General features: G+C 39.8%; 1 protein-coding gene across 1 annotated transcript in view; it reads left to right on the forward strand.

The window, feature by feature from the left end:
* The window catches only part of LOC122798757 (zinc finger protein 883-like), a 99,778-nt gene that overhangs the window by 16,660 nt on the left and 61,501 nt on the right, over nucleotides 1-21,617 (forward strand). Inside the window, exon 2 of the mRNA XM_044067861.1 lies at nucleotides 16,292-16,418. Coding sequence (XP_043923796.1) covers nucleotides 16,292-16,418 — 127 coding nt within the window. The remainder of the gene's footprint in view (nucleotides 1-16,291; nucleotides 16,419-21,617) is intronic.

Genomic DNA, 21,617 nt, shown 5'->3' on the forward strand with positions numbered 1-21,617 from the left:
TTGAGTTGGTAAGACATGCTGAAAGAGTAGGCATGGGGGGTATTTTAGAAACTAGAGGCAGTGACTGACTCATGCTGTAGGGAAGTATGGGTTTGCCAGTATCACAGAAACTGGGAACCTGCTTCATTTTATCATTTTTGTTGTGTTTTGTTTATCGACTATCGCAGTCCGTAGATCCCATTTGTAGTGGAGTCTTGGGAAAAAGCCTCATTGCATATATGCAGTGTCGGTACGCTAATGCCTAACTTGAAATGATAAAAAAACAAGATATAAATTCCAATGTAAGTCATATATGTCTATACAGAGTTCTGTTTGCATGATAGAACACATTCTGGAAATTGAAAATGTCAAATCCCACACCCAGAAATGGAATTCTGGCAGCTGTTTCAGGAACTTCAGCAAATGATGGGAATGGAATGCAGAACTCATGACACATGGATGAAACTGAGTACAGACAAGACAGTTGTCACGGCAACAAATGAAGAAAATCAGAAGAAGCTGAAAGCTGAGATAAAAGGGAAAATAGAACGGCAGTTTAACAGCTTTAGCTCTTCGGGAGATGTAGTGGAGGAGATGGGATATCTGAATGGTGAGGTCAAAGCTAGAATCGGAGGGGCTGCGGCCAACCGGCCAAGACTGTCGTGGTAGTACATGTCAAAACAATTCCAAAGAAGCTGAAAACCTGGACAGTAAAGGCAGAGCAGATGAGAATGCTAGGAAATTAAGTGCCTGAGATGGGTGGTAGGATGCACACTGTGGGACAGACAGAGAAATGAAGACATAAGTGCAGGGCCCAACTAGCTCCAATTGCACAGATGAAAAAGAAACAAATTACTGTAGTTCAAGCACATGTGCAAAAATCCAGAAGACAATCTGGTGAAGATGATCTGGGACAGACAGGAGTAATGTAACAGGAAACAATGATATCCAGCGAAGATATGGCTGTATAGGGGTTGGGAGGGTGGCCTAATGGTTAAGGTGTTTGCCTTACAAACACAAGGTGCAGGGTTTGAGTCTCACAAGGGATAATTGGCTAGGCTTAAAATGGCTCGCAAGGGCAGTTAGCCTAGTACTAACCTATGAACCTATGAACCTATATTGAGTGACTGAAGATCTGTGAATATCATGCATAATAGTTAAAGAAGGTGGGGGAGTGGCATTGAGTCAAGATAGGTGGTGATAGTTGACGCAGCATCTAGCTTGTGATAGTTGACACAGCATCCCAGCCTCTTGTAGGAAAAGTTTAGGGGTGATGCTGATGATGTGGATGTTGAGAGGAGCACGCTTGGCAAACACCAAGGACTGATGCAATGATAGGACATGCTTAAAATACATGAAACTAACTTAGTAATGGGGTCCATTGCTATTAACATATTAGAAACCCTAAGCATTGGGAGAAATTACAAAAGAGAAACTTTCAGTAAGAAAAGGACTCAGACCTTTTAAATGATTGTCTGAAGTTAAAATTTTCCAATTCCTGCATATTATGCTTGCGTCTCCTGAAAGTCTATTCTAAGTAGTAGCAAAGTAAATGGGGGATGTCATTAAATTTCCACATCATCCATTCTTCCTGAAAAAAAAACTCTTACAGTAATTCTGTTTTCTAGAGGTATCCACTACTGTTGAGTAATGTAATTTCCTGGGCTGTCCTCAAAGCTGCCTCATGGTAGCCCATTTGAGGCATATTTGTTCATACAGAACTTGCCTAATGTGCAAAGCTGCACAGTTTTCTTAGTATACTATCCAAGGCTGTCCCGATTCATAGTTCCTGTCACTGCTCAGGGTAGCATAACTGTGTGACTAAGCAGTGACAGGTTTGGTGTTGCATGTATATGCAGTAGTTGGGCATGAAGCCTGTGGTAACAAAGTCCATTAGCAACCTGATGCACTGCTCTGGAGAGTAAATTGCCCAATACCAGAATTCATAAATGTCCTCACTAAGAAATGTCCATTTAGAGTGGTGCACAAATTGTATAATTGTACACCAGCTTAGTTGGTTACAGCTATGCAGTTCACCCTGCACAGATTACCAATCCATGTAAGTAAAGTGGAGACATACGAGTGTATGAGACACTGTACAAGTGCCTGGGTCTTTGTCTTTTTGTGTCTGTGTGTGCTTGTCTGTCTCTCTGCCCGTGTATCTGTGGGTCTGTCTTGTGTATAAAGTATGTACAGTGTGGGAGTGGGTTTTGTAACTATATAGATGCATGAGTGACTGTTTTGAGTGTGTTTTCTGTGTAAGTGTCTGCTATGTATGTGCCTGTATGTGTGCGCGCTATGTACGCGCCTGTATGTGTGTCTACATTTAAGTGGAAAATCATGTACTGATGTGACCTGTAGCTGGAAATTGTGTGTGTGTGTGTGTGTGTGTGTGTGTGTGTGTGTGTGTGTGTGTGTGTGTGTGTGTGTGTGTGTGTGTGTGTGTGTGTGTACACTTGCACGCCCACATGTTCTCATAGGTAGATATTAGGCTAATGACCACCAGGACCTTTTTAAGCCTAGTCATGCAGTCCAACCCAAATATGTCCCTATATATCATGGGTGTTTACTAGGAGGGACTATGTAAGTTAGGAAGTTTGTAGAGGATATTTGGAGCTGTATGTTTTGCCATTAGTGTCTGCCTCTGTCTATCAGGGACATGGGAGCCAGACCCAGGGATAATTTCCAATTTCCCAACCATTGGACAAGGTTGCACTTAAGTAAGTTTAGGGCTGATCTCATGACAATGTTTTTATACCCTGGATTCTCCATGTAAGGAACCTTTGTGGGCATTCCAACTGTTGCATTTGTCTGGTCAGGTACATGCCAAAGGGGCGTTATACTCAATGATTAGTCTGAAAAGGGCTGAATAAAGTGGCACTATGACTTGATGGACCTGGATGTCATGCCCTTACTTATAAGTTGGGCGACATTGATTTTCTTACTACCTTGGCCGTATGTTGGTCTATATATGTTCCCAGATCCCTGACTACTTGGTCAGCTGTTGTCTATGTTTTACTGGTGGAGTAATTGGCCCTGGTGGCTGTTTTCCCAAAAGGAACTATACTTTGCATTGAGTGTTAATCTGTGACTTTGGCACCAGTCATTTGTCTGTGTTATACCCTCTTGTAAGATATTTGTGTCATGGGGAGAATCTGTGATTAACTTCATTAGCAGTTATCTAAAAACTTGGTTAGCCAAAGGCCCTTGAAATTAGTTTTTACCTCTGAGAAGTAGATGCCAAATAGGAGCAGTCCCAGCACAGAACCCTGAGATACTGCGCTGGTGACTGGTCTCTTATTGGATGCGGCCGCACCAATCCTGATTTCTTGGGTCCTTTCTGTGAGACAGCTGGCAATCCAGTGAGTTTTATTTAGTGGTTTATACCCAGTTTAGTTTGATGCATGTAAACACAGTAGCCAGGTCCAGGTATGAAGTGCTGTCCTCCATTCTCCTGGTACAAAGCCTTTTTTGAGGCTACAGTTGAAAAATGGCTCAAGTAGTCCTAATAGGTCATGTTTCAGGCTATTTAGGAGGCATCCTGAGATATTGTTGGGGCCTGTTGAGGCTGTTTTCTTGGCTGCATTGAGCATTGTCCAAGACTTCCTCGCTGCTAATAGTTGGGGGGGGGGTATGCTAGTAGGTATTTCATGGGGGAGTGGATGGTGTAGTTTGAGATGACGTTTGAGCTAGATTTATCAGCCAGAAAATTTGCTGTGTCACTTTGCTCAGTGAAAGAGGCACCACTGATGACGAGTTTGGTACACTGATATGTGCTGCCTTGGAGGTTTTGGACATTATGTATGTGTGTATAATAAGTACAGTATGGGGGGTGTAAGAAACAAAGCAAAAAAAATGGACAAGGGACTATGAACATAGTGTTTCATCTTTCAGATGAGATGTTAAACCATCTGCTTGAGTTGTTGGTAGCTCAGGTGGATGTAAAAGGGGGTCCTTTATTTATATACAAAAATAACTCTTATGTACAACGTATTTACATATTTACAAATGTACAAATATTCATAATTGCCTTTACAATCATACTAAATTTTCATCCCTAATAGACCCCCCACTCATTTTTCCATAACCACCATCTGATTATACTTAATATTGTTACTAAAATTCATTTACCATTAAACATTATTTTATTTATTCTTTCATTCCATATAAACCATATGATATAAAGTAACTTATCTAGTCTCATTTTACTTCTCTTATAATATACATATTTAATCCATTTCTTTTAGATCTTGAAAAAAATCTTTACATCATTTTCTACTTTACATTTCAAAAATAAATGTTCATAGCTTCATCTTCTTCACAATGTAAACCTATTGTGTCACTTTTTAATATGGCATATTTGTTTGTTGTTGTTTATTCTTATTTCATTTTACATTTGTTTACCGGAAAAGTCCATCTGGGTGTGAGCCCATTTTCAGTACAGGCCCTTGGAGAAACACTCCACAACATGTACAATAGACTAGAGCTTACATGAGAGCATTATTACAGGGCCACACTAGACTAACGTTTACACAATAACATTGTTACAGGGCCACACTAGTCTAACGTTTACACAATAACAATTATTACAGGGCCACACTAGACTAAAGTTTACATGAGAACATTATTACATGGCCACACTAGACTAAGGCTTACACGAGAGCTTTATTACAGGGTGACACTAGACTAAAGCTTAGACAAGGACATTATTACAATGACAAAGTTGATACAATATGTAATTAAAAAATTTTGTACAATAGTTTAAATGAGAAAAATTATTTCAGATTCTACAAGCATTTACACTCTGAGTAGAATGGAAGGGCGACAAAGTATTTGGTCAGGTTTATAGTGCCGATAAATAGGAGTGGAAACAGAAATTTAGTTATAAGCAGAGGCGAGTAGAAGAACTGAAAGGTTATGTTCAGACAGAACGTTCAAGGAACAGCAGAAGTAAGTTTAATGTAGAAAAATCCAAGGACATTATGGGTACAGTGCCTAAACAGACTAGAAAGATAAGTTTTTTCCTGTAGGGACTGCTGTAATATTTGGGATAGAGTAGTGAAAGTGATGGTGTTTTTAGGTTTGTAGGATAGCAGTTAGAGTGAAAGGTAATCGGGGTTTACAGAGAATTTGGAGATGAACGTACAACTTCTGTAGGGTGATTAAAGTATAATGACCATCAAGTGTGTGTTATCCTGGAGAATAACACAAGCATAGCCGAGATCTAGAGGCAGGGACTTCATAATTTGGCAACGTAACTAGAATAGAGACCATCACCTGGGGAATTTGTGGATTTAGTAACTTTTATTAAGGATGTGTTGGTGAAACGTAATATTCTTGGGTTAGAGTAAGCTTCTAGTAAGTTTTGCCTGGTTGGTTAATTTAATTTATGTGCCATCATCAGTTGATTGTACTGAAGAAGCTGTGGGAATTCTAGCCAAGATATTTTTTTTTTACTGCTAGGCAATGGTCTGTTCTGCATGGGAATTCATTGGCGAATTTAGCAAGTTTCTAGTTTACTTAGCCTAGTATGAACCTATGAACCTATCTGCCCTAGGGCATTTATAAGTCTAGCCAGAATGTGTTTGGCTTTCGCCACCCATTTTAAATTAATTTTGCTATGCCCTTTTTCGAGGTTAGTATACTGTGCCTCTGTCTAACAGTGACACAGAAGTGATACCCGGGTTAAACCTACGATCAGACTTTCTAAGGTTTGTGAGTATGGGTGAGGCATAAAGTAGTGTTGAGAGTAGCTGAGTTCTTACAGTGGCTGCTTTGGTATTACTAGTTGGAAAGTTTGTTTTTATATACAGTACCCAGGTTTTTCTGAACTTTTGTAATAACTCGATATGCATTGTTTGAATCTCATGTTGTGATCAATAGTGATACCTAGGAGTTTAGTTTGTGTAACAGGATTAGTTGTGTTATTTGCAGCAGTTATGATAAAGTTGAGTGGGGGGGTCAGTAGCCTTGGTAGGGTGGAAGATTATTAGCTTGGTTTTATTAGGGTAAGTATGACTTAAGCATTGGCAAGCTATGTTTCCACTGCTGAGAATGACTTGTGTGTTTTCTCTTGTAGTTGAAGGGTATGGGCTGCACATATTAGTGTGGCGTCGTCTGCTTATTGGACTAAAGTAGCTACAGAAATTGCTGTTTTGAGATTGTTGGTGAAGATATTGTGGAGAATGGGGCCAAGAATGGAGCCTTTAGGTAGCTTTGGAACCGAGTGAGGAGTGAGGAGAGATGAGCTAAGATGTAGGTTGTAGAGGGCTGTAGGAATTTTGTATGAAACGCCATATCAAAGGCCTTGGACATGTCAAGGAAGACAGAAGTGAAGGCAAGATAGTTTCAATGTAAGTTGATTGTATTAGTGAAACTTTAGGGCAGTGGTTGTACTATGATTAGGTCTGCAACCGTTTTGGAAGATAGTAGATTGTTGTCTAAGAGGTATTGCATTAGTTGTGAGTGTATACATCTTTCTAAAATTTTTGAAACAGGAGACAATATAGCAATAGACCCGTAATTAGAACGTTTTGTTGAAGTGCCACCTTTGTGGAAGGGAATCGTGTAAGAGATTTTCCAGGGATCTGGGACTTGTTCATTAATAGATCTGTTGATTAGAATTAATACTGGGTAGGCTGTATCATCAGCTGACATCTTGATCTTGAGGTATTCTGTTGGGAGACTGTCATCAGCAATGGTTGTTGGTTTCAGGTTTTTAAGCAAATGTTTTATGGCATTTCTGAGATGAGATGAAAGGAGAAGGTATTGTTCCAGTTTGCTAGTGTTGGTGAGGTTAGTGGTGGGGAACAGTTGTTTTTGGATAATGCTAGGGTACTTATTGTTCAGCAGTTGTGCTCACGGTTGGGGTTATTGTGGGTGGTGGGTAAGATGCTTGACTGTGGTGTAGGATATGTTTGTTTAGTCTTTGTCTTTCGTTTTTTCCCGGTTAGGGTTCGCCACAGTGGAACTCCGGTACGCTAATGATTGGCGGTAGATTTTCACAAATGCCGAGGTGCCAGCTCGACGTTCAACCTTCAGCAAAGGCACACCCATTTACGCATGTCTTTCGAACGCCCACCCAACTGCGGGGAGGACCTGCAGACTCCACACAGAAGGTTCGTTTCGCCCACCCAACTGCGGGGAGGACCTGCAGACTCCACACAGAAGGCTTTACCTCTAGTTAAGATTTCTAGTTTCCTTGGTTAGCCAGGGGTGATGTTACCTTTAACTGGGACAGTTCTAGGGCGTCCGAGATTATTTAGGAAATTTAGAAATGAGCTATTGAAGTATTCTGTGGCTGTGTTGAGGGGTAGTACTTTTAGGATACAGCAGTTGAGTTGCATTGACTGAGAGTGGTGACTCGTGCCTGGGGATTTAGTTTGCTTTTGTTTCTTTTCTGATGGAAGAGTACAGTTTTTGGAGTATTAGTCTTTTGACTCGGTAGGAAGGTTGGTGAGAGGTCACTTACACTGTCAGGGAGACAGCCTGATCGTTGATAGTTTACAGCTTTGTTAGTAGGAGTCCATTTGAGGATGGACTGTCTATTTGGTTTTATCTGTTCTAGTTGTGTTCTGAATTAGCTGTGTAACTCTGTAGAGGTTTATGTGATTGGTGGGGTTCTGGGCATTATTGTTAGTAAGAATCCATTTGAGGATGGACTGTCTATTTGGTTTTATCTATTCTAGTTGTGTTCTGAATTAGCTGTGTTACTCTGTAGAGGTTTGTGATTGGTGGGGTTCTGGGCATTACATGTTAAACGATCTAGGTTAAAATCACCCACTATTGTTTCTTGGGAGTAGGTGTTTGTACCCCATTGAAGTAAGCCCTCTAATGTATTGAGATAGTTCCCAGGTGGAATATATGCTCCTGCTATGACTGTGTTTGTTATTAATTTCTAGTTTTGTGAATATGATTTATGTGTTATTAAAAGTTGTGGCATGTAGGTTTAGGTGTTGTGGTAGGTTATTTTTGTAAAACCATGGCTGCTCCTCCTTTTGTCCCTATCCCGTCCTGTCTGAGAATGTTATAACCAGGTGGGTGACCTCATTGTCTGTAGTCTGAGGTTTTAGCCAAGTTTCTGTTAGTATGACTGTCAGGAGAATATTGAGAAATTGTGGCATGAAAGTCTTGAACCTTGGTTATGAGACTTATGATATTTAAGTTTTTTTTAGTAGTAGGTCTGATTTGTGCCATGGAGAGTGTAATAGATTCAGAGGGTGAAAGAAAGGTTTGTTAGGTGAAAGAGAGAGAGAGCTGTGGTGCCGAGGTTTGGGTGTATGGCACCACTAATTAGAAGTTTTGATGCTATATTAAATATGTTGTTGAAAAAGGTGAAGATGACATTGTGCACTCTAAGGAAGTATGCTACATGATGGTAATAATTTGAATGAGAAATTATCTGTGAGAGCAGCATTGAAAATTGATGGGTCTGTTTTGAGGTTAGTAGGTGTTTGGAGTGTTTTTTGGTTGTAAAAGTATGACTTAGTGGTGATATTCTTTGTGTGCAGGAAAATAAGTGAGCAGCTAGCAAAAGAATTCTGTTATTTTCTGTGTGAGCAGCATTTTAAATTTTATGAAGTTAGTTGCTCAGTGTTTGTGTTTTGATTGTGTGCAGTAAGTTGGCAGCATAGAATGAAGAGTTTATTTGGTTAGTGTGATTTAGTGAGTATCAGTAGGTAGTGGTTTGAAATGGATAAGGGGGAAGTAGTGATGTTAAAGGTTGCTAGGCAGAGCTGAGTATAATGTGTAGAGCTGTGAAATATTTTGTTGGATAGGGAGAAAAAAAGGTAGTGAGTGGAGTGTGGATAGGCTGATTTTTTTGTGGTGAGAGTGGTTGCTTAAGTTTAAGTTTAGGTGTAGTGGAGGTGGGTGGGAATCGGGTGTAGGGTGGGGGAGTGGAGTGAGCCCGAGCATAGAGAGGGCAAATGGAGTGGGAAGGACCTAGTTCTGGTCATCTGTAAGTCACTAATTTACCTCACTGTGTCAGAATGTGAAGAAAAATAGTCAGCTTGTGTAGCCATAGCAGATCAGAAATTATTCTAAAAATGCCATGAAGAGCAACAGAGATGTAGGAGAAAATGTATTCCACTTAACCTCTTATCCTTTTCATTTATCCACTCTAACACTTTATTTAGGTATGATGAAGCAGTGTACACCACTGGGGTAATTTAACAATAAACCTCCATCCTCTTTTTTTATTGGGTTTAGTCTAGAACCCCATATAAATGAATACGTTATCTGTAATAATTCTTTTTCTAATACTGTTTGCAACATAACTACACTTGCTAAGTATGCTGTTTTTCTCACCAGTATTGAATTTATCAAATAAACCTTTTTCTGAATGATAGTTTCTTCGTCTTCGTCTTCTTCCTCCTCCCATTAGGGGTCACCACAGCAGATCAACTGTTTCCATTTCCTCCTGTCCTCTGCATCTTGCTCTGTCACACCAACCGCCTGCATGTCCTCTCTAACCACATCCATAAACCTTATCTTTAGGCCTTCTTCTTTTCCTGTTACCTGGCAGCTTCATTCTTAGAATCTTTTTCCCAATATACTCAGCATCCCTCCTCAGCGCATGTCCAAACCAACGTAATCTTGCCTCTCTGGCTTGGTCTCCAAACCTTCCAACCTGGGCTGACCCTCTAATATACTTATTCCTAATCCTGTTCATCCTCGTCACACCCAGTGCAAATCTTAACATCTTCAACTCTGCCACGTCAAGCTCTGACTCTTGCCTTTTTGTCAATGCCACTGTCTCCAACCCATATAACATAGCTGGTCTCACTACCCTCTTGTAGACCTTCTCTTTCACTCTTACTGGTACTCATCTGTCACAAATCACTCCTGACACTCTTCTCCACCCACTCCATCCTGCCTGTACTCTCTTCTTCACCTCTCTTCAACATTCACCATTACTCTGAACTATTGATCCCAAGTACTTAAACTCATTCACCTTCGCCACCTCTACTCCCTGCATCCTCATGATTCCTCTATCCTCCCTCTCATTCACACACATATATTCTGTCTTAGTCCTGCTGACCTTTATTCCTCTTCTCTCTAGAGCATATCTCCACCTCTCCAGGGTCTCCTCCACCTGTTCCGTACTCTCACTACAGATCACAATGTCATCTGCAAACATCATAGTCCACGGGGACTCCTGTCTGATCTCGTCTGTCAACCTGTCCATCACCATTGCAAATAAGAAAGGGCTCAGAGCTGATCCTTGATGTAATCCCACCTCCACCTTAAATGCATCCGTCACTCCCACCGCAGACCTCACCGCTGTCACACTACCCTCGTACATATCCTGTAGCACTCTTACATACTTCTCTGACACTCCCGACTTCCTCATACAATACCACTACTTTCCTCATACAATACCACAACTCCTCTCTAGGCACCCTGTCATATGCTTTCTCTAAATCCACAAAGGCACAATGCAACTCCTTCTGACCTTCTCTGTACTTCTCCATCAACACTCTCAGAGCAAACATTGCATCTGTAATGCTCTTTCCTGGCATGAAACCATACTGCTGATGACTAGTCATCACCTCCCTTCTTAACCTAGCTTCCACTACTCTTTCCCATAACTTCATGCTGTGACTGATCAGTTTAATCCCTCTGTAGTTACTACAGCTCTGCACATCACCCTTATTCATAAAAATCGGTACCAAAACACTTTTTCTCCATTCCTCAGGCATCCTCTCACTTTCCAAGATTTCATTAAACAATCTAGTTAAAATCTCCACTGCCATTTCACCTAAACACCTCCATGCTTCCACAGGTATGTCATCTGGACCAACAGCCTTTCCATTCTTCATCCTCTTCATAGCTATCCTTACTTCCTCCTTGCTAATCCACTGCACTTCATGATTCACTATCCGCACATTTATCCAACCTTCTCTCCCTCTCATTCTCTTCATTCATCAACCCCTCAAAGTACTCTTTCCATCTCCTCAACACACTCTCCTCGCTTGTGAGTATGTTTCCCTCATTATCCTTTATCACCTTTACCTGATGCACATCTTTACTAGCTCGGTCCCTCTGGCTAGCCAATCGGTACAGGTCCTTTTCTCCCTCCTTAGTGTCCAATCTTTTATACCACTCTTCATACGCCTTATCCTTAGCCTTCACCACCTCTCCCTTTGCCATGCACCTCCTCTCCTTATACTGTTGTCTACTTTCTTCATCTCTTTGACAATCCCACTTCTTCTTCGCCAACCTCTTTCCCTGTATACTCTCCTGCACTTCATTCCACCACCAGGTCTCCTTGTCCTCCAATAGTTTTATGTTCTTCAGAAAATGCAGGTTTGTTTTATTTCTTCTGTTTTTCCCATTGAATTCTACTTACATCTTTATTCCCAAGTTTTTGACTCAACACAGAAATTTCTTTCGTTGTAAAATATATACCATCTTTTTGCTACATCACCTAAACCTTTACTTAAATTAAATTTACTCTTATTTAAAACCTAAAACCATCCCTATCACCTCTTGACACTCTTTTGTGCAAATTACTACTTTTTATCCAAATTTTGTTTTTTGCAATTATTATAATATCTGCATATGTTAAGATAACTGGAATTCTTAACCTTTCAGGTGTTAAATACCCCACCTCCATCATTTTGTAATTTTATTTCACATACTATCACATCCATAACTAATGCAAAGAGTATACACCTCGCTGGACATCCCTGCTTACACCACTCTTTATGTGTACATCTTGGCTTAACCAGCCACTGACAAGTATTTTATTACTACATACTGACATGCATCATTTCCCTAATATTACCCATAAGATTGCATATCCAGTTGTATCAAATGCCTTCTTAAGGTCTGCTATCATAATTTTTACTTCCTTTCTTTTCATAATATCATCCACAATTATGGCAAACCTTCCCCTTTATATTATATATACTGTTTCTATAATAATTTTAATTTTAGTTTCAAATCTCATTTGTAAATCCTTTATTTTCATAATATCATCCACAATTATGGCAAACCTTCCCCTTTATATTATATATACTGTTTCTATAATCATTTTAATTTTAGTTTCAAATCTCGTTTGTATTATTTTCATAAAATGTTATTTAATATTACCAATCTCCATTTTTAATTGCCTTCTATCTTCCTTCTTCCATATAAGTTTACGTATTCCACTACATAATTGTGTATGGATTCCCTTCAGTTGATCGAGCTGCCAAAATGCCAAACGTTATGTGGCTGAGACCATATAAGTGACATTTTGGAAGTTCGAACAGAGTGAATGGATATTGCCTTACATTGCGGAACAGGAAATTTGCCATTTTCCTCAAAGTAGTGCGCTCTCGGAGTTGGTATAGTTTTAATTAGCAGGGGGCATGGGGAGTGCAGGGCACGTGCTTTTTATTTTAATTTTGAACTTCTGAAATGTCGGTTATGTGGTCTCGGCAATATAACATTTATCATTTTGGCAGTTTGATCAACTGAAGGCAGGCCATATAATAATGCACACACACAGACACAAACACATGCATGTGTGTGTGTATGTGTGTGTGTGTGTGTGTGTGTGTGTGTATATATATATATATATATATATATATATATATATGTATATATATATATATATATATATATATATATATACATACATACATACATACACACACTTTCATTTAACCATTTATTCAAAATCTTAATCCCTTAATTTTTTTTTGTACATTTCATACCCTATTCCATCTGGTGCTGCAGCCATATCTATATTTGCTTGTCCTAACGCTTTCGCCCATTTAAAAAACATTTTAATTCCTTATTCTCTTTTTGTGTAACTTTTTTTTTCACTCCCTTATTTTTCTTTAAACATTTATTGTATGCATTGTACTACACTATTCATAATCTTTTCCCCGAGTTCTATTTCTCCTTTTACATTTTTATTTCTTTCATTACACTACCATCTTCATTTACTAATTTGCTTAAGTAACTCAATACTTCTCTTTTTCGTCATAAAATAAAATCTTTGCTTATACAACAATACTTGTATTTTTTGGGTAGTGGTGGAGGAGGCTCCATAATGAATTGTTGACACTATGTGGAGTGCTGACATGCCAAAAACCATCAAAAATTCAGAAGCAGCAAATATTAAATATCATTCTCCTTTAAACTTCATTTTTGCAGGGAAGCATGTCCCTCCGTACCCCCAAACTTTTAATATATGTTGACTCTGAGAGAGCCATACCCTGGAGAAAAGGGATTATTCAAAGATATTGTCATCTCACACTTAGTATATGTAAGTCCACTTTTTCAACCATTTATTCTCAGCTTTATGGGACTCACAAGCAGGTCCCAGCATTTCAAACAGTTGGTGGTAGAAACTACAGGTGGAAGCGAAGCAGTCTGGTGGAGGGACCTATATAACATTGCAAGCTTAACAGTATAGGCAATATGTAGGTAGTGTGGGGCTGAGATCTTTTTGACAGTACAGGCTTCTGGTAGAGGGACCTGTGCTGTAGTGCAGGTTCGCTGTGTGGATGGTAAGGGGATGGTATGGTGGGAAGCATGTGCAACAGTACAGGTTCACCATGCAGGTGGTAGGCAGGTAGTGTGGTGATGGGACCTCTGTGACAGTGTATGTTCATGGTAGAGGTGGTAATGAGAAAGTGGTGGGACTTGTTTAACAGTTCAGGATCATGGTATAGGTGATAGAGAGGTAGTGTGATAAAGGGATCTATGTAACAGTGCAAGTTCATTGTACAGGTGATAAGGAGGTAGTGTGAAACGAGAGCAGTGCAGATGTGGGCTGCACATGATAAAACAATAATGTGATGAAGGGACCTGTGTGTACAGGTGAGATGTAGAGTGGAATACAGGGGGCCTGTGTAACAGTAAAGGTTCATTGTACAGGTGAGATGTAAAGTGGAATGCAGGGGGCCTGTGTAACAGTACAGGTTCATGTTCTAATTCATAGGGAGGTACTATGATATTGGGACCTGTATAGCTGTTTAATTTCATGGAACAAGAAGTAAGGTGATAGTGGGGACTCATGGTATAAAGGATGGAAAGGTAGTCTTTGTATCACCACCATTGCACAGACTCCAAATCTCCCTGTGTCACACTACCTCCCTATCACCTGTGCAACAGTACAGGATCATGGTACAGGCAGTAGGGAGGTAGCATGGTGGGGGCACTTGTCTAACAGTGTAGGTTCAGGGTATAGGTGGTGGGGAGGCCTGTGCAACAGTGTGGATTCAAGGTGCAGGTGGTGAGGAGGTAATGCTGTCATGGGACCTATGTAACAGTGTAGGTTTGGGCTATAGGTGGTGGGGAGGTAGTGTAGTGGGGGCACCTGTGTAACAGTGCATGTTAATGGTACAGGTGGCGGGTAGGTAGTGTGGTGGAGAGAACCTGTGCAACAGTGTAGGTTCAGGGTACTGATGGTGGGGAGGTAGTGTGGTGGGGGCATGTATAACAATGTAGGTTCTTGGTAAAGGTGGTGGGAAAGTAGTGTGGTGGAGGGACCTGTATAATGCTGTAGGATCAGGGTATAGGTGGTGTGGGGACCTGTGTAATACTGCAGGATCAGGGTACAGGTGGTGGGGAGATAGTGTGGTGGGAGGACCTGTGCAACAGTGTAGGTTCAGGTGATGGGGAGGTAATGTTGTTGGGGACCTGTGTAACAGTGTAGACTAAGGGTACAGGTGGTGTGATGGAGGGACCTGTGTAACAGTACAGGTTCATGGTACAGGTGGTTGGGAGGTAGTGTGATACAGGGATCTTTGTAACAGTACAGGTTCATTGTACAGATAGTAGACAGTTGGTCTTTAGGACACTGGTCCTGTGTAAAATACATATTCATGCTACAGGTGATAGGTAGGTAGTGAGAAGGGTAGGAGTCCTGTGTAAGAGAACAGTTTTATGGTGCTGATGGTAGTGGGCTGTTGTGGTGGCCAAGTATAAGCAAACAGGTTCACAGTATGGGGTGTATTGAGATAGTGTGGTGAGGGTCCTGTGTAACATTACAGCTTCATGATGCAGGTTATAGATAGATGATGTGGCAAGATGCTCCATCAAACAGTGTATCTTCGTGGTTAAGCTGGTGAGGTACTGTTTGGGTGAAGGGACCTGTATATTTAATCTTGAAGAAAACCTTTTGTCAAAAGATTCATGGGACTCCTTTATTGTTGACGATTTATATAAGGATTAGTTGCATTTTAATTAAAGATGGAAATGAGGTCCATATTTATGGACAACTCCTTTTTTTAGTAAAGGTTATTTTAACTGTAAGACAGAAGGGGTGGGTCTGCATAGCCTTGTGTAAGGACCATTCCATTTTTTATGTTGGGGAAAAGTTAAGTTTAAAGGATTGACTGTATGAATACATGTACAATATCAAAAAACAATTCAGCAGTGCAGTGATTAGATGTTTACATCAATTCTTAGAACATAGTTTTGCATTTCTAGTGCTAGAAAACATGTGGCAAAGCCGTAGAAATGTGATGGTTTCGGACTGAATGTCTTCAGGCCTGTGAGTTGTTTTAGTAAGCTAAAACCAGTGATGAAAACTTCCCAGGATTAAATAAGTTCATAGGTGTGTACTAGGCTAATGGCCATGGAGCCTTTACAAGCCTACCCATAGAAGTGCCCCGACATCGTGCCGCCTAGCGTTAGTTCTCAGTGCTTCTATCAAGTAGAGCCATTGGAGTGATCCCCGGGGTGAACTTTCTAGTTCCCATCCACTCATCAAGATGACGTGCTCTGCTTGACATGTATGAGAAGTGCATTCCAGAGCATGGGGAATCCTTTAAATTTCAATAAATGATTACTCTTCCATTTCCTCTTATGAGAAAAGTGATTGTGGACTAGAAAGTAAAGAAGATTTTTAATCTGTGATTATTCATATTTGCAGGCTGTCAGAATATTTGCACTATGCTAACTCTTGTAAAGATTTGTTTTAGTGGGAGTGAATGAACATAATTGTTCATCCTGGTTGTTAGCTCACTTCTAGAATCCCTGGTTTGGCACCTATGTCTCTGATGCAAACAAGTAACCTGTAAGTGGTTCATCTCCCAGGCCCATGCTTACAATTATCAAGGCTATCAGAACTCATCAGAGATTTGAGATGCATGGCTAGGCTTAAAAAGGCCCGATAGGTCGTTGGCCTAGTAAACACCTATGAACTGCTGAGTTTTTAACTAACAATTATTCATTTTGTCAAATTAGCCATAGTACTTGTATGTCAAGTTTTAATGTGGCTGATTACATTGTTGGCAGAATGTTTCAAATTTATCTGTTGTCTACAATGAAATCAAAACAAGTAAAACATTTCATCTGCTTTCAGATACCAGAAACCTTTGAAGATGTTGCTGTTGAGTTTTCAGAAGAGGAGTGGAATTTGCTGAGTGCACAGGAGAAAGAGCTGCACAGAGAAGTGATGGTACAGAACTATGAGAACATGCTTTCTGTAGGTAAGAGGGGGATGTAAGACATGTTGTCCATATTCGGGGGGGGGGGGTGAATTTAACTTTATAACAGTAACAATGATATTGTTATGTGAATGGAAATTATAAACTTGTTAGGAGGTTCTGTCATAAATGTGTTTATTTTCTGAAAACGTAATGTTTTGTTTGGTGCATTGATTTTATCCAGTTTATTCTTGTTATTTTTCATTATTTTCTATGATTCATAGTTGCTGTAGGATCCATTGTAGGGAAACCCAGCCATTAATTGGATGAAAACGAGATCACGCATAAGTACTGCATTACACAGCAATGTTGTGCATTTCATCGGCCGTATTTATTTATCATTATTATTTATTGACATTTGTTAACCAGGTTAGTCCAACTGAGCCAGGGGCCCATTTTCGAGAAGAAAAGTTTCAGAAATAATACAAGTAATTATGATATTTACAAAATATTAAGGTAGGGTCACAGAAATATAGTACAAGTCAAAACCATTTGTGCACAGCAGTACAATGCATAGGTAAAATAACAGTTAACAAATACAACTTGAAAAGAGGTTTAGAGAATATTACACTAAGGAGTTCAGTATGAATACAGTTTGCTAGAGCAAGCAGAAGGAGGACAAAGTTGATAGGGATATATTTATATTGATTTATATAGATTTATAGGGATATTATTATTCATCTTCTTGGACACAGGCCACAAGTTATTAGTGCCACACAGTGCCATCTTTAGATGAACAGACACCCTAGGTGAAGGGGTACATGGCACCTGTCCGCTAACCACTCCCCTTTATGCACATCACCACTACTCCATCCTGGTGTTTCCACGCTGTCTGCATTACATTTCTCTTCCATTCCTCACAGTTTTCCTTTTTTCTGCATAATATCATTTGCTGTGATAAAGCTTCCATTTCAGGTCTTTATATAATATCATTGTGTAAATACTGTTTATGTGCTCATGTTATGACCATCTTTCAACACGTCCTAACTGGCCTTAGACAGCACTCTGATAACTGTGGAGGATATAACTGAATTAAGCCAAGGTCTGGGAGACCCTAGGTCTGTAGAAGCTATAGGGGTTCTAGATGTCCTCAGATGCATTTTAGAGGGTTGTTTTTAAACAATGTTTTCATCCAATAATGGCTTGAACAACAATCCTGATTAAAGAAAGAAATTCAATCTTACTCTTCAGCTTTGCTTTTTATTGTATCCTTAAACAGACCAAAACTTCACTGTAATAACTGCGGATGAAATAACTGTATTAAGACCGTGATCTGGGGACTGCTAGACCCCAGAAGCCATGGGAGTTCTAGACACACTGAACTCAGTTTTCCTTTTTTTAATAACCCTTGTTTAAAAAAACTTTTTTTACACAATGAAAGTGCACAATCTTTTCATGCATTGAAGGCCTGGAAAAATAATTTGGTGTTAATCTTCAGCTTTGCTTTTGCTTTTCCTTGCATCCTGTCAACACTCCAGAATTGACCAAGGTTGTAGTATAAAAGCTGTGGGGCAAATAACAGCATGAAACCATGGGGATACTGCATGCTCCGAGTTACATTTTGAGCTTTTTGATCCAACAATAGTCTGAACAAAAAGCATGACTACAGAAAAATATTCATCAGTCTTACTTTTTTCGGTGAAGAAATTAGTTGTATCTAAAGAATAATGTTTAAAGCTGACAAAATCACAGCTCACAAACTGAGAAGACAAATGCTTGTTAGGATAAATTTATACCTAGGAATTGTACTTGCCTCCCTACTCCATCAAAGGAAAAAAGTCACCTTGGTGAGATTGTGATGAAAATTAAGACAAATGTCAGCAGTCATATTTCTAGTTGTCATATGCCTTCTCTTCGTACCACTCAACTGCCCAGATTTTTGCACATTATTGCCACATATTTTTGGTCTGTTCATCATACAATTTGTGGTTTCTGGGAAATCAGTAAATAATGACCGGTATTTTAGTTTCAGACTTCGTATCCTGTAGAAAATACATGCTAACACAAAGCCTGTTTTCTTTTAACTTTCTAAGTTTATAAGAGCAATATTTAAAATGTGCCCCTATTTTTGGGCATTTGTTCCCCCTTGTTAGGCTTTGTCCACATTTCTTGTGCTAAGAAGCTGAGGGGTATGCTCCTCTTCCCTCTCTCCCTAAAATCCACACACATTTTATATATGTGGTTTCCTTTGTATTGATCAAGTTGCAGGTAAAATTGGCCTCTGTATTGTTGACGCATTTTGCATGACAATGTATATGGCTGATAGTTGTGTGAGAAGGGCAATCCCCAAAACTGGGGAATATGCCCTCTCCCCTGGGATTGTGCAGTCTTGGAGTTAGTGTATATAATTATTTATTTTACATTTGTTGACCAGGATAGTCCGACTGGATACATGTCCGTTTTCAGCAAAGGCCTGGGGAGAAAAGCTACATACATGTATATATGAAATAGTTTTTTTGTAATATGTAAGTCACATTTTACAAATTCCATACTGATTTACATTCATTAAAAGGATCTAAGCATCACACAGTCACACAAAGCTATTAGGTTATTAACTGAATAACTAAGATATAGTTATAGGTGAGAAAGTCCTCATTAGGCACACAGTTGAGGGTGTAGAATTTAGTCAGGGGTAAAGCAAGGACATAGCCATCGTGTTTTAAAGTATTGAATAAGATTTTTTTTGAATTGGGCTAAAGAGAGTTCTGAAGTTAGGTCAGCAGGAATTGAATTTCATGTTTTACCAACAGAGTTGGCAAACAGAGCTTCCCCAGCTGAGTTATTAGTTTTAACGTGTAAACTAACATTTTCCTGGATAATCAGAGTGTCCTGAGATTCTGGTAGGGGGGAAATAAGACTTTTAAGAACAGGCGAATATTTGGACTGGCAAGGAATCTTATGGGCAATTACTAGTTGGCTGACCTGAAGTAGGTTAAGTAGTTGAAGCCACCCTAGAAGACTAAGGTTAAGGCAGCAGTGGATTCTGTAGGCTGTACCAGTGGCAAATCTAGCAATGTGATTATAGCAGCTAGTGAACTTGGTCAGGTCAGTTTTACTCAAGTTTGTGAATAAGGGGAGGCATAGAGAAGCGTAGAGAGTAGATGTGTACGAGCAATAACAGTCCAAGCTAGAGGAGTTAGGACGGGTTTAATCATATATAAAGAGCCAAGTTTTTTATTAACTGCTTTAATCTTATGGTTAATGTGCAAGTCAAACTTTAGATTATTGTCAACTATTACACCTAGGAGCTCGGTAGAGGGATCTGGAGAAATAATGGTGCCATTGCTGGATTTTATGGAGAAGGTTGGGGGGTGGAACTTTGATATGGGGTAAACAGCAGCAACATCATTTTGTTGGGATTTAATATGAAATGGTGATTGAGGAGCCAATTTTCAACAGCATTAAGAGTGTTTTGGGATAAAGACTGCAGCACTGTTGGGGGATGTGGACTAACATATTAGGGCCCAGTCATCCACATATTGAATATAGGTAGCATCTGGGATCACCTTATGCAGGTCATTAATAAATATGGAAAATAGGAAGGGTCCTAAGATAAGAGCTCTGGGGGACTCAAAACTTGATAGGTAAAAGGGTGGATAGGTTGTCTTCCATAGGACTGCCTGTTGTCTACCACTCAAATAAGCTTGGAACGATTGGATAGCATAGGTGTCTAAGGAAATTGTTTACAGTGTTTGCATAAGTAGTTGATGGCTTACCATGTTGAAAGCCTTGGAAAGATCTAAAAAGATGGCTGAGGAAAGGTTTATTACTGTTTTGGTTTTGATTTATGATGTGAGTGAAGGAGAGAAGGGCAGTGGTGGTACTGTGGTACAGTCTGAAACCATGTTGAAAGTATGTTAGGAGATTGTTCTTGGTAAGATAGTTCAGGAGTTGTCTATGGATGCATTTTTCCATAATTTTGGCTAGTGGTGATGGAATAGCTATGGGTCTGTAATTTGAAAGCTCAGTAGAGCTACCTGCTTTATAGAGTGGGATAACATGGGATATCTTCCAGATGGAGGGGATGGAAGCTTCAGATATTGTTCTATTGATCAGAATGGATATTGGGTAGGCTACGGCATCCGCTGCTTTTTGTAAGTACTCTGCTGGGAGAAGATCTGCTGCTAGAGTAGTTGGTTTTAATTTCTTGATTAGTTTTTGGATAAATGATGTTGAGGCTGGTTGAAAGTTAGAGGTAGTTTGGGTACTGGGTGTAGTATTAATTAGGGAGGGTAGCCTAATGGTTAAGGTGTTTGCCTTACAAACACAAGGTGTGGGGTTTGAGTCTCACAAGGGATAATTGGCTAGGCTTAAAATGGCTCGCAAGGGCAGTTAGCTTAGTACTAACCTATGAACCTATGAACCTATGAATTAGGTTTGGGCCACTGGGGGATAGATGCTGGATAGTTTCTGCAAAGAAGCTATTGATGGAATTGGCAACCTCGACTGGAGGTTTATCGTTGGAAGTTGATAGGGTAGGAGTGGTGGATTGTAGTGGGTGGAGAAGTATATTTATGCCTGCCCAAATTTTTGGGGGTTTATTTTGGTGTTTCTGTTGTAGGTGGTAATAACTTTTTTTTTTGTATCATTCCTTAGCTCTCTATAACTAAGTTGATCTATGGGGGCTTTTATGGCTCACCAAGTGGCCCAGGCGTTGTTTCCAAGTGAGATTTTTTGGTCTGGTTTCTTCTGAAAGCCATGGGGCAGCTTTAGTTTTATTTCTAATAGAGTGTGCTGGTGCATGGGCATCTAGGATGGCCAAGAATTTGCTAGTAAAGTATTTTACAGCTTCTATTGACAGATGTTTTAGGACTAACCAATTACAAAGTTTGAGTTCATTTTGAAAATTACTGAGATTAGTTTTTCTTGTTCTTAATTGTTTTATAAACAAACACATTCAAAACCTGAGAAAACTAATAACCTCATGCATATCTAAACTAGCAAGTGGAGATATCCACCCCAACCCTGGCCCTACCATCTCTAACCCCAATCCTCATAATCAGACTAGAACCACAACTTCTCCCATATTACAGCCAATAGAAAGCCAAGTGACTTCCTTCTACTAAGCCTAAATATTAGAAGTATATCCAAAAAAGTCCATGAACTCCATGTCACCATAGACTTGTACTCCCCAGATATAGTCATCCTGACAGAAACCTGGCTAAAACCTCACATTACCAGTGAGCAAATACTCCCTACAGG

Source organism: Protopterus annectens, chromosome 3.part1 (genome assembly GCF_019279795.1).
Source record: "Protopterus annectens isolate FY-2018-M chromosome 3.part1, PAN1.0, whole genome shotgun sequence".
NCBI classification, from domain to species: Eukaryota; Metazoa; Chordata; order Ceratodontiformes; family Protopteridae; genus Protopterus; species Protopterus annectens.